At 41.5% G+C, this 12,657-nt stretch overlaps 1 protein-coding gene across 3 annotated transcripts in view; it reads left to right on the top strand.

Annotated features, from left to right (window-relative positions):
• The window catches only part of EHF (ETS homologous factor), a 33,317-nt gene extending 23,941 nt beyond the window's left edge, over positions 1-9,376 (top strand). For all 3 annotated transcript variants that reach the window (XM_030007243.2, XM_030007244.2, XM_030007245.2), the window contains 5 exons: positions 913-981; positions 1,073-1,141; positions 4,151-4,210; positions 6,711-6,906; positions 7,764-9,376. In XM_030007243.2, the coding sequence (XP_029863103.1) occupies positions 913-981; positions 1,073-1,141; positions 4,151-4,210; positions 6,711-6,906; positions 7,764-7,863 (494 nt within the window). In that variant the 3' untranslated portion in view covers positions 7,864-9,376. The remainder of the gene's footprint in view (positions 1-912; positions 982-1,072; positions 1,142-4,150; positions 4,211-6,710; positions 6,907-7,763) is intronic.
• The last annotated feature ends 3,281 nt before the right edge of the window (positions 9,377-12,657 follow it).

The raw sequence follows: 12,657 nt of genomic DNA, 5'->3' as shown, positions 1-12,657 counted from the left end.
TGCAGCTATTACTTAGCATGCCTGCTAAATTCCGATGTCATAAGTGGTAACTCAGCCAAACATGATGATTTAGCTATAACTCATTTTCGTTTTTTTTATTTCATTCATATGAACATGAAAAAAAATTAAGGAAAACCTAGATTTGAACCTTACATCTCATCCTTTCTGATCTGGATTCAAAAGAAAAAGAGATTTTTAAGGCTTCTGGCCTCAAAAATGCACTGTGAAGAGAGTCATTTCCTGATCAATGTACAGGCCATACTTCTGTTCTGCTTATATTGATCCATCTCACCAGAAGGTCACTAAAATTATTAAAACCACTTTAATCATGAAGGTGGTTTTTAGCTTAAGGATGGGGACTTGACGTGCCTGTAATAAAATGGCCCTTCATCTAGGATTAGGCTTTGATGTTCCTCACTATGTGCTTACACATGAAGCTCTGTTTCAGAGGGGACTTTCGAGTTCTATACTATCGAGTTCTATACTCATTATAAGCCTCCTCCTGTTTTACCAGATACTTGAGAACACTTTCATCTCTATGGCACCAAAGCACCGTCATAATCACCAGGGGCTGAGAATTCAGGACTGGATTGGGTAGAATTAGAGTTGATCTGGCACAGGCAACCTCCTTCAAGGTCAAGCATAAATGATATATTAAACAGGAAAAGGAAGAACCTACTATATTATTTCTAAAAGTCAGTGCTTTGTGTAAGCACATTTGCCTGAGTATGCAAAACCCCATCCATAATTTGAGTGAAAGGAAATAACTTTGTGCATAGCCCCTTCACTTCTTGGTTCCCTTCACAGCTCTTTTTTTGCATATTTCTTATTCCCTCAGTGCTCAATATTCACCTCTGTGCTAAGAAATGTTCTTTTAGTGATCTGATTTTCCTTTTGGTCTTTTACCTTCAGATCCATCATTAATGGTGTCCTGGAAAGAAGACAATTACCTGTATGACAGTGGCTATGGTAGCACAGTAGGTAACTAACATCGCAATACTTCATCCATTTCTGAGATAGTTTTATTGTTGTCTGAGACTATTACTTTAAATTTCTTCTTTTTAATTCCCAGAGCTATTGGACAGTAAAACATTCTGTCGTGCTCAGATTTCCATGATGACACCTAGTCACCAGCCTCCTGGTAAGGAACTTGTAATTATATTGTTAATTGTTCGTCACTTGTCCCAGAGCTACCGACATATAATAGCCTCTGTGGTCTTCTGTTGTAGGATTGCATCTGAGCCTCCAGTAATTTTAAACCAAGCAATACTGATTCTGACAGCTCTTTTAGCTATCATAATTACAATAGCTTGCTTTAAAGAAATGCTTCTCTCTTCTGTCAAGACAAAAAAGATCAAATAATCTGCAATCTCTATGTATCTTTTAAAGTGACTGAGTCAAAGGAAAAGATGTTAGTGTCAGCGAGACGAGACGTTCCAGCTCCAGCACACTTTTCTGTGGCGTAGCTGGTTATAGGCAAACAAGTGCCACGTTCCTCCGCAGAACTGGCTGCGTTTCCCTGGTGAGCGAGTGGTTCACGCTGAGTAGGTTGCTCGGTTTGTGGCTGGGTTTGGGGTGGGCCCAGGGGAGCCATCAGGCAGGCACCAGGCCCTCTGCCCAGCTGCACCAGCAGAAGGGCTTCCCACCGGAGGCCGCCGGAGCGGACAGCAGGGCACGCGCCACGTGGCCCTTCACTCCTGCACAGCGCTTCCACGAGGCAGGGACACAGCCTGCCCGCTCAAGGGCAGGAGAAAGAGCAAACCCATTTGCTGTAGCGCCCGGTGAAAGTGCAGTCCGGGCGCACGTGTCGGGACGCTCTGTGGGCCGTGTCCCGGGGGCTGGCGACAGTGGCAGAGGTGCGAGAGAAAGGCAGTGGGAAAAGAGGAGAGCGGGGACAGCAGGGGAGCAAGAAAGGGGGAAAGGAAAGACAGGTCCTTCCTGGGAGGCTGTTAAGCAAACAGACCTGAGGGAGAAAGCGGTGGAGGATGAGAAAGGAAAGCACGCTCCTGTGGATGCAGCCCCGCAGGCGCTATCTCTGCACCGGGGGCAACTCTGCGCCCCTGCACACAGACGGCAGTCACAGCCTCTGTGCCTGCCCGTTCGCCACATCCCCCGGCCTCCCAGCACAGCCAGACTTGCCAAGGGGCATACAGTTTAATCTAATGCACTCAGCAATAAATTAAAAAAAGAGAGAAACCCTGACCAGAAGCAGAAAACCACCAAACCTTAAAAAAAAAACCAACCAAACACTCTGTTTGCTTTCTCCGCTGCCTCCACCCACTCTCACAAGATGGCTACCAGGATTTCGGAGCTCTCTGACAGCACTGGGGACCTGTCAAGATCCTGGCATAGTGTGTTTACCTGCTGACTGCTGAAGCCTAGAGCTAGGGTGGCATGCCAAGGGCACAGCCTCCTGTAAAAACTAAATTTGTATATCCCGTAAAAAAATGGCTCATTCCTGAATCATATGCAAATACTGTGCAACCTTTTGTCAAAAGTTTTGCAAGACGGCTTTGTTGAAACTGCATCATAACTCTTTTCATCTGTCAGGCCCCAGCCTCCTAACATGGCATGTTTGAAACCGGTCTCCACAAAGGAGCAGAGGCAGAGCAGGAGACTATTTACACAGCTGAAATCCAGAATAAATCACCAGCTAGCAGAAGGCAACTGAACTTCCAAGAATAAATCGCCAGCTAAGTGGAGCATAACAAACATTTGCAAGCAAATTGTGGGATTTGAAAATGAGAAGGATTTATATAAGAGGGCAAATAAAGGACTGGGTCCTGCTGTCCTCACCTGGAGTTCCCACAGACTTTTAATAACATCAGGGGAATCATAATCTGAGGAAAGGCAGTGAAATAAGCCTCATTTTACTTTTTCCCCCCAAGCAGAGTGCGGTTCAGGCTAGTTCCTGCTCTTTGAGAGTGAGGAGGCAAAATGACTCAGGGTGCGTTTTCTGCTTGGGGGTCAAGGACAATAATTGTAAGTCTCAGAATAGTGGAGGTTAGGCTTATCCTCACTGACCTGTTCAGTTTATGTTTCCAGTTATGTATGAATAAAGCAAGTGTGTGAATAGCTTTGCATCTACCTTTTCACATGCAGTTATTGCAGTTGCTTGTGCAAATCTGACAAGTTTCCATGCAAATGAATATTTCCTGTGAGTCATTTTCCCATGCAAATGCCTGGTTTCCATGAAAAGTATGATAATGGTGCATTCATAGAAGCTGGGAAAACATGCGTGGGACCTTAAGCTTTGCTTTATGGAATTCAGGCATGAAGTATGCTGAAAAGCAACACAGAAGGGGCTCCCTCTCAGGACTATCCCACAGATTTTGCGAGACTTAGAGCAATCAGATGAAAGCTATTCATTAATGACAAGAGTAGAACCAGGCTGCTGTGGTTTGAGGGCAGGAGGGTTGAATGTGCAGACTGTGAGGTAGGTTACAGTCATGAACTGGCGGAACTCTTCTTTTTCTTAATTTCTGAAGAAACACTTGTGCCAGAAACCCTATTCCTCCTCTGGCTGGCTGCAGGTGAGTACCATCAATGAGAAATGGCTTGTTTCTATGGCTCTGAGCCACACAACAATATATGCACGTCCAGCTGCCAAAAACTCCTACCAGTGCAGCCCCGTTCCCCCACCCTGCCCACCTCACCCCCCAATGCTTTGCCAGTTCATTATGTTTTAGTCAGGTAGGTCTTCTGTGCATTGGTACCAGTGCATACATTTCACATTAGATCATCTCTTCAGAAGCAAATAAGCCCCCAAAGATACATGCTTCTGCAAAGACTAAGACATAATGGGACAATTCAGGATTCCTTTTATAGACGTGATTATCTTATTTTTCTTTCTCTCACACATAACATGAGGTGAGGTATTTGTTAATCAAATTTAGGTTTCAAAAGCCAAATGTTTACCTCTGCATTCATTCTTTATTCATCAATGGTCTCTTTGTAAAGTGTGCTATTTAACATGTGGTACAGAAAACAAAACTCTCCCCCTTCCTCCTCACTTAGATTACCTTCTGAAAAGTGATTATCTTTAAAAGAGATATTCGTTCTTTTTTGTGGTTTTGTTTCTTTCAACCTGCTAGTCAATGGAAAGCCTTTAATCAAATTTACAAATAGACTTCATTTTCCTTCTCTGCAGATTCTTCAGATGTGAAAAAATCACAAGATCATACCCTAAAGTCCCACACCAAGAAGCACAGTAAGTCGACATCCATGTTTATAATGGTTGGTTGATTGAAGGAAAAGAAACACATTAAAAGCAAATCCCCTTCGGGAAGGAAAAGGAAGCATTTTTGAAACCAAAACTGGTTAGATCATTATTGTCATTGAATCCTCCAAGGATCTGACTGTTTCTAGTACTGTTTGCTTACATTATTTTTGACTCAGTATTGTTATACCTTTCAAATTGTTTGTATCAGTGAGGGCTTATGGGGAAGCAACCAGAAACCAGTTACGTCTGCCCTACGTTAAGCTGGGCTGGTGGACTGGAGTAAAGGAATGATGGAGACCCAGGATTAAATCAGGAAGATCTGTGCGAGGGCATGGCCGTGCTTGTGCTCGTGCCCATGCCTCCCAGGTGCAGCATGCACCAGAGACCCTGCTCAGCATCAGGAGATGCTGAACTTCTCACACATGGCGTCATGAGCAAGCACCTGCCCCTCAATCCTGCCACCTCTTCCCCTCTGATATGACAGTCTTTCCTGCTTTCTGCTTTTTCTGCTAGTTTTGATTCAACCTGACTCTGAAGACAGGTTACCATAATTATGATTTCTGGACATAGTTCTATTAATGTACTTTACCGAGATTTTTATGCTGAAAATATCTTGTGTATATCTTTTGCATCCTGTGTCATTCCCTATATTTAGAATAGAAAAGCTTAATATTGGTCCTCCACTGCATTTTGTAATGTTTGATTTCATCCTGTTTCAATATGGTCTCCAGATTATCTGTCTCTTCCTGACTCCTCTTCTTACCCTTCTCTGTGACTTTGCCCAACCAGAACTCCTGAACTTTTTATCTGCACACAGATATTTTGTTTCTTTTTTTGTGTGTATATCAAGGTTGCTCATGAAAGGATTAGATAGGACTGGTCCGAAGACAGACCTGTGAAGAACTGAGGTCCCGTGGTTTGTTCAGTTTGGAGAAGAGAAGGCTGAGGGGTGACCTCATCGCAGTCTGTAACTTCCTCAAAGTGGGCAGCAAAGGGGGAGGTGCTGATCTCCTCTCTCTGGTGACCAGCAACAGGACATGAGGAAATGGAACGAAGCTTCATCAGGGGAAATTCAGATTGGACTTTAGGAAAAGGTTCTTCACTGAGAGGGTGGTTGGTCCCTGGAACAGGCTCCCCAGGGAAGCACCAAACTTGTCAGAGTTCAAGCAACATCTGGACGAAACTCTTAGTCATATGGTTTAGTTTCAGGTAGTTCTGTGAGGAGCAGGGAGTGGATTTGATGATCCTTATGGGTCCCTTCCAGCTTGAGGTGTTCTATGATTCTAAAAACTCAGTCACAACCTTGGCATATAAAAAAAGTCACCTTGCCTTGCTGGGCTAATCCTCTACATTTCCAGTTTCTTCAGTACTGCTCTGTATCATGATCTACTGAGTATGTTACTGATGTCCAGATAGACTAGGTCCACCACATTTTGTTGGTTCTAGAAAACAATTATAATAACAAAGAAAAATATTGGATTAGTTGACTTAAATCTACTTCTACTCATGTTGCACTGTATACTGTTTTCTATTTACCTCCACATCTTTGACTAGCTTGTTTCCTTCTTAATTTGGTCTAAGGTCTTGCATGCTTTTGAAGTCAGACCAAAGGACTGCTATCTTTCTGGCCCACCTTGTCACTGTTTGTTATTCTTCATTCATAAACTGCTACATCTGACTTGGACTTCCTTAATCTCTGTTTCTTTTTGACCTGGGCTTTCTAGGGCCATCTCTACAGTAACCATGGGATGGATTTGTGCTTAAACCAGGAGGTCTACCTGTTGAAATCAGAGAGCTGGTTTTGCCTTTTCTGATACCATGGTCAAACCTTTTTATACCCTTTTCACATACAATTTTGGCTAGCCAGTTTTGTCACTATCCCTCTATCCACTCTATACTTTCTTACGTCTTTAAGTCTACCTAAGAGACCTGGGACCAAATACTCATTGATGCAGAATGGCATTTCACCTCCTTTGCCTTCTCTCTGTCTTTTAAATGCATGGAGATTCACACTCCACATTCACATGCATTCACATGCATGTGCTACTTCACAGCTATCTTGGCTGTTTCACATACTGCACGATAGTATCAGGTTACATGCCATGCTGTAGAATAATATCAGGAAAAAGGGGCAAATGAGATGAGAGGAAGACTTAAACATGTTATCTTCAGGGCAGAAACAGTGCCAAAGGCAGAAGGAAGCAGTGGGTGGTTTGGACTCTGCTTCCCCTGGTTGCTGGGGCTCCTACCTGCCTGCCATGGGGCTCAGGCTGCTGAAGGCTGACACTCACCTCCAGCCTCAGTGTAAGGGCTGTCGGTGTTTTTTGCCTATATATCTCTGAGGTGGGGGTCCTGCGCTCCAGGAACTATAGCCTGTCCCTACTGAGTGGTCACCACCTGTAGATGACACACTGTAAGAACGTGATATAAAAATGGTAAGCATAGCCCAGAGAGCAGTTTAGATACGCCTGCCCCTTTCCTCTTTCAGACCCTCGAGGAACTCATCTTTGGGAATTTATTAGAGATATTCTTCTCAATCCTGAGAAAAACCCGGGATTAATCAAGTGGGAAGACCGGTCAGAAGGTGTCTTCAGATTTTTAAAATCCGAAGCTGTGGCTCAGCTCTGGGGAAAGAAGAAAAACAACAGCAGCATGACTTATGAGAAACTCAGCCGGGCTATGAGGTGAGCTGAGATGTTGCTGTAGAAGACTGGGGCACATAAAGAGACTACCTGAATGGAGAATCTGTTTGACTTTTAAAAATGAATAGTCAGCAGCACCAGTTGCTTTCTTTGACAGCTGGGTCTCTCCCACTATTTTGGGGATTTGTAACATTATGTTCTTCTTTGTCTTTTCTTCCCCCTCCTGCTCCTGTATGCTATAATATATATACCATACATAACATATGTGAGTTATATATATAATATACATTCTGTTACTGTCCACCCAAACAACCAATGTAGGAAGGAAACATGGCTGTAGCAAGCTGAAAGTTCACATGCTACTGAATTGGGAGGGCTTAAAGGCCCCAGTAATGGCCAGAGACCTTGTTATTTCCAGCAGTGTTCAGAAACTAGATGTAGCCCCCACCCATTATCTTAAAATAGATTTACAAATTTTATGTGAGGATTTTTTCTGCTCTTTGCTTTAACATTTTGAGCACTTTTTCCATAACCTATTAAAGTTCAAAATGTATTTTTAAATGGAAGCTGAGGTTCTTTCCTGGTCTGATTTCAGATCCTGGCTTATCTGGAAATAAAACCCCATGAAATCTCATAAGAGTGTGTGATAAATATGGCAATATGTTATGACCTGAAATATGGTGAAATTCAAACTCAGAAGATAATTAATATAAAGTAAAAAGAAGACATAAATTTTTTTCTCCTCTTTCAGTTATAATAAACTTAGGTATTATATATATATAACTTAATAGAAAATAAAGAGTTTTCGGCTAGCTGAGGGATTGCCTAGTTGGCAGTGGCCTTTTAGGACCATAGGTTAATTTAATCTTAAATCTTTTCCTATGTTTTTATTTTAACAGATACTATTATAAAAGAGAAATCCTGGAACGTGTGGATGGTCGGAGATTAGTATATAAATTTGGAAAGAATGCCCGTGGCTGGAGAGAAAATGAGAATTAAATATGTCAAGAAATAACATTTAAAACACCTGGATGTAAATATTCAAAGACTATTTTCTTATATTTATGTACCAAACTGGGGTGAAAAACCAATTCTACTTCTGTCGGGAAGAAGGAACATTATATTATTGGTGTTAAAATTATTTTATTTGAAGTATGTCCTGTATGGGGAAAAAATGTACACAGTTTTCTGTGATATAAGATAACATTATAGAGTTATGATTATTTGTCCCTTCTTGTGAAGTTTTTATCTTTTTTTTAAATCATACAGGCATAATGTGATTTATGAGTCATGCAAAGAAAGGGAAGGAGTGAAATACTAGGGCATTTAGGGAGTATGATAATCCACTTTGGAAGGCAACTATAAGTGGAGGAAACAGTAAAGCATCTCTGAGCCAAGTAGTCTTCTTCCATAGTCAGCTGGTTTATAGCTTTCATTGGCCAATATCACTTGTTCCTTCCCTCCTCTGATTTCTGAGTGTTTTAACACTTTGCTGGCTTCCAGTTGCTTTTGTTGAGTCAGACCCTGGGTTCCTCTTCAGATCGCTTATCCCAGCCACAGAGAGCAGTGGCTCTGCAAGGTGGCTGTCAGCATTTATTTGGAGAACCCATACTACCTCCACCACTGGTACCTTCTTTTGTAGGCAGATGTTTAGGACCTGACCTTACCTGGTACTGAGTATCCTCCCTAATCTCCAAAGGGCATTCAGCTCATCCCAGGAAAAGGGCTATTTGTTTTTAACTAACATCTTTGAGGTGAACCGCAGGAAGAGAGTCAATCTCAGGGACCAAAAGCTATTGAAGGAAGATGATAGTTTTCTGACTGGGCAAACTTACTAAAAGGCACTGGTTTCCCAGTAGAAATATTAATACTCCTCCCACCCACTTATATTCCTAATTAAAACATTCAAATCCATGCCACATGAAGCAGTGAGGAAGTGGTCAAGCAGAACGTATATTAATCCCATGGCACGAGGGAGCAGTCTCCCCAGTTCCTTCTAGTTGTATGGTCCTCCTGGCAGGTCAAGTCTCACTTGGACAGGTACTTTCAAAAAAGTTTTGAGAAATGCAAAGCTCCATTGCATGCAAAATATTAGTTCCCTTCACTTTTCTCAAGTCTAACTCCATATTGTATTTGTATTTGTCAACTGTGCTTGGGATTCTTAGTTGGAGAAAAACCCACCAACATAAAGACACTGAGATTTGGGGGGACACTCAGATCTGGGTCAGTATTTTGGGCTCATCTCTATGCAGAGACTGAACGTTCATTGGCAGCTTTTTCTTTCTCCAAGTCACAAATACTTCCTGCTGGCACCAAGCACATGCAGAACATGGGGAAATAAAAACTAGAGGAGGCAGCACTTCACCAGGTCATTGAGTACGTGCGATGTAGGAGTTGAGAAACAGGATTTTCTTGGTGATGTTAACAGAGGTGAAACCAAGATCAATTCCAACTCACTTTTTCAGGGATGGGAAATTTAGAAAACAATAATAGGGGCTGAGAAGTCCAGGACGAAAAAAAAAAAAGAAAATTAAGAATGTTAAATCCATTCAATATCCATTTCCTCAGGCATCCCCTGAATTTGAATCCATATTATCTTGAAATGCAGCAAGGTGCAGCTGGAGGTTGTAGGATATTGCATTTTTTGTTTGTCTTAAAAGGAAATAGACTTGAAACCAAGAGACAACAGAAGTATCAATATAAAGGGTATCAAAAGTGCTTAGCAACAATTTGTAGGCAAACATGAGAGCCTAACTTGTTATCTACACATGTAGGGCATGTCAAACAAAAACACCACCTCCTACACTGTGTATGCCAGAGCTGTCACCATCAATTACCCATACATGACAATTTTTACTTTTCATAACCTGGGTGGAGAGAGGTTCATCCTATTTACAAATCAAATAATAAGCCTCTCTACTTCAAAGTCGTTTTTGTCTCTCAGTCTCTCTCTTTTTTTTTTTTTTAACTGACTGTGCTAGCCTTGCTTGCTTTTGCGCAACTCAATAATTTCCTTTTTTTAGCTTAATTAGCTACATTCCACTTCCTTTACCATCATTTTGTAGTTCATACAACAAGAACCAGGCCACCAGACAAGGAGAGCACCTTCACTTTGCTCCAGAGACGGTTTCTTCCCCCACCCCACAGTTATTTGCAGCCCTTTGCTCCATGCTCTTCACCCTCCCCCTTCCCCCTCTTCCCCCAATCCACACCTTGGATGAAAATCTGAAATCAGTGGTACCATCACAAATATGCAATACTGTTGTACTTTATCTCAGGTTAACCTGCATCTTACAGCAACTGATTGGAATACCTTAACAAAGCTGCCTTCTACCAGATCTCTTACCAAACTTCTTGGGAGATAAAACAAACTCGTGACATACATGTGTCACCATTTGGTTACCGAGCAGCACCTAAACCTGCTTTTAAAGGTTTTGAAAGATAAAGCTTTATTTAGAAGCATACTGTATAAATCTAGAGAGTGATTTACACTGGGGTGCAGTATAAATGCCAGTCTTCCACTGTCATGTCTTTCAGCACGTGGAAATCGTGCAAGTTTCTATTCCCACTCTGCAGAACTTTTCAGACTAGGTACTTGTCATTCAGCATTACAATAGCACAAAGTTGGAATAGAAGGCAGCCAACATTTACTCTGTTTTACAAATATATTAACCTTTGCCTAAGACAAACACAAAGGACTGTTTAAAACTACAGTTCTTGCCAAGGACAGATGCAACCAACCAGAGGGAGTCTTTTTACCAGACCTAAGCAAATGGAGGAAGTGAAGACATGAATGTTTATATAAATTACTATTTAAACAAAAAGCATTTCTGATTGCTCTTTTATTTTATATTTCAGAGGCTGAGCAATCATATTTTTAGATGTATCCTTTAAGTTAGCAGCTGCTGAACTGGTAGCACCATGTGTATAGATTTTCATTGTACCATAATTTTTCATATGTATAAAGCTCTAGATAGGAAAGTATATTATATTTATATAGTTACATGCAAATCACAATGTCAAAGGTGTTGGCATGAGCATTCTCAAACTGTATTTTCTGCACAAAATTAGACCAACATACTCTAAAAGCATCCTGAGAAACTGTATGTAGGCTGGCGAACTACAGAGACATTAAAATGTTTTGTTACATTTTCATCTTTCTGCAGCACATTGCATAATTCTTGCTTGCTTCTCACAGCATCATCTTCAATGTATACATGTGGGAAAAAATCCACATCAGATATTTCACTATTGCCATTGTAAATCTCAGCTCGGAGACTATGTATCACAAAATGGTTCTAAAGACTGCTTCTATTTTTGTGGATATGATATAAATTCAAATAAAACACTCATGAAAGACATTTCCTGATGAATGTTTATCTCTTTATGTCTTGGAAGTGACTAATATGAATTCTTTCAGTATTGGAGAATATTTCAACGTTGGCAGAAGGACTGATGTAACTACCACAAAATCCAATAGCTTAAATTTACTAATATGCTGAATAGCCCATCTATTGTGAAGATACTGAATTTCCAAACCTATTTTATGTCTCACAGGCCTCACTGGAATACTCAATTATGTTGACACACCTAGATTGCCTATCTTGTTCAGCTGCTAAACTTTACAAAGGTCTTACTTCAGCACTGATTTAACTTCAAGGTATTTTGAAGTGTGTGCAAGGGCTAGGCTGATTAAGGATGCCGTTACTCACACTCAGCATTTCCTTTACTGAATCAAAGCAGCTAAAACTATGAAATCCTGTCCTTCATGTTATTTTCCTATCTAAGCGGTGGCTACAAAAACACTCGATGAACAAAGAGAACATCTCTCCTGATTTGGTCTGCAGCTTGAGGAAAGAAGTGGAAACCCCTATAATTAAGAGAAAGTCAAAGTAGGCCCATAAGGCATTTACACTCTGTGGGGGACTGTAGCCATATCAGTACGGTGTGAGGGTGCAGTGCATGGGACCTGCAGTGAGCTAACCTATAGCCCCTGCCGCTGCCTCGCTGGGTCTCCCGAACTGGTCGGCAGCATGGGGCACCACGGTGATGCAACGTGGCATGCCTGCTGCGGCGACCCGTGCTTGTCGCTCTGCCAGCACGTCTGGAATTGGGCTTGAATCTCAAACTGGGAGCTTCACTGCAAGGGGACAAATCACAGCGTCATGCTCTATAATCTGCAAACGTGCTTAATTTTAAGCAAGCGATTCCACTGCATTTGAAATTATGTATATGGATGTTTGAGCATGGTGGCTCTAAAAGTGTTTAGTCTATATTGAGTCAGCCTATATTCGAACCCAGAATTTCAAGGTGCTCCAACATTATGTCCACCTAAGTAGGAGAGTATGTTTGAATTTTAAACACAGGTACGACCCCCATGTTTAGCATGCAAAACCAGGCCAGTGCCCCAGAAGGGCTGTCATAGTTTGAGAACTTGGGAGTTCCAAGTCAGGTTTCAAAAGGAATTGAAAGCAGATTTCAAGCAAGTTCAGACTGAATTTTAAGTAAGTACACAGCTGGTTTTCCAGTAAATGGTCGCGCCTTTTGTTTCAAGCAAGCTGAGGCCAATATTTGAGACAAAGACAAATGAGAATATTGTTTGGAAACATGCAAATAAATGCATACTTAAAAAAAACCCCAAACTCTTCTTTGGTTGTGACTTAAAATCAAGCAAAACTTCAGTTTTCAGCTGCATTCTAAGGCCATATGAAATAAAAATTCAAGGCAAAATTCAGAGTTTGCAAATCCTATGTAAACTAAGTAAGGGGAGTACTGTAAACAGAGTCTAGCAAG

The sequence above is a fragment of the Aquila chrysaetos genome, chromosome 2 (genome assembly GCF_900496995.4).
Source record: "Aquila chrysaetos chrysaetos chromosome 2, bAquChr1.4, whole genome shotgun sequence".
Taxonomy (NCBI): Eukaryota; Metazoa; Chordata; class Aves; order Accipitriformes; family Accipitridae; genus Aquila; species Aquila chrysaetos.
Note: the sequence above shows the minus strand (reverse complement) of the source record. Positions and strands in the feature narration are given on the sequence as shown.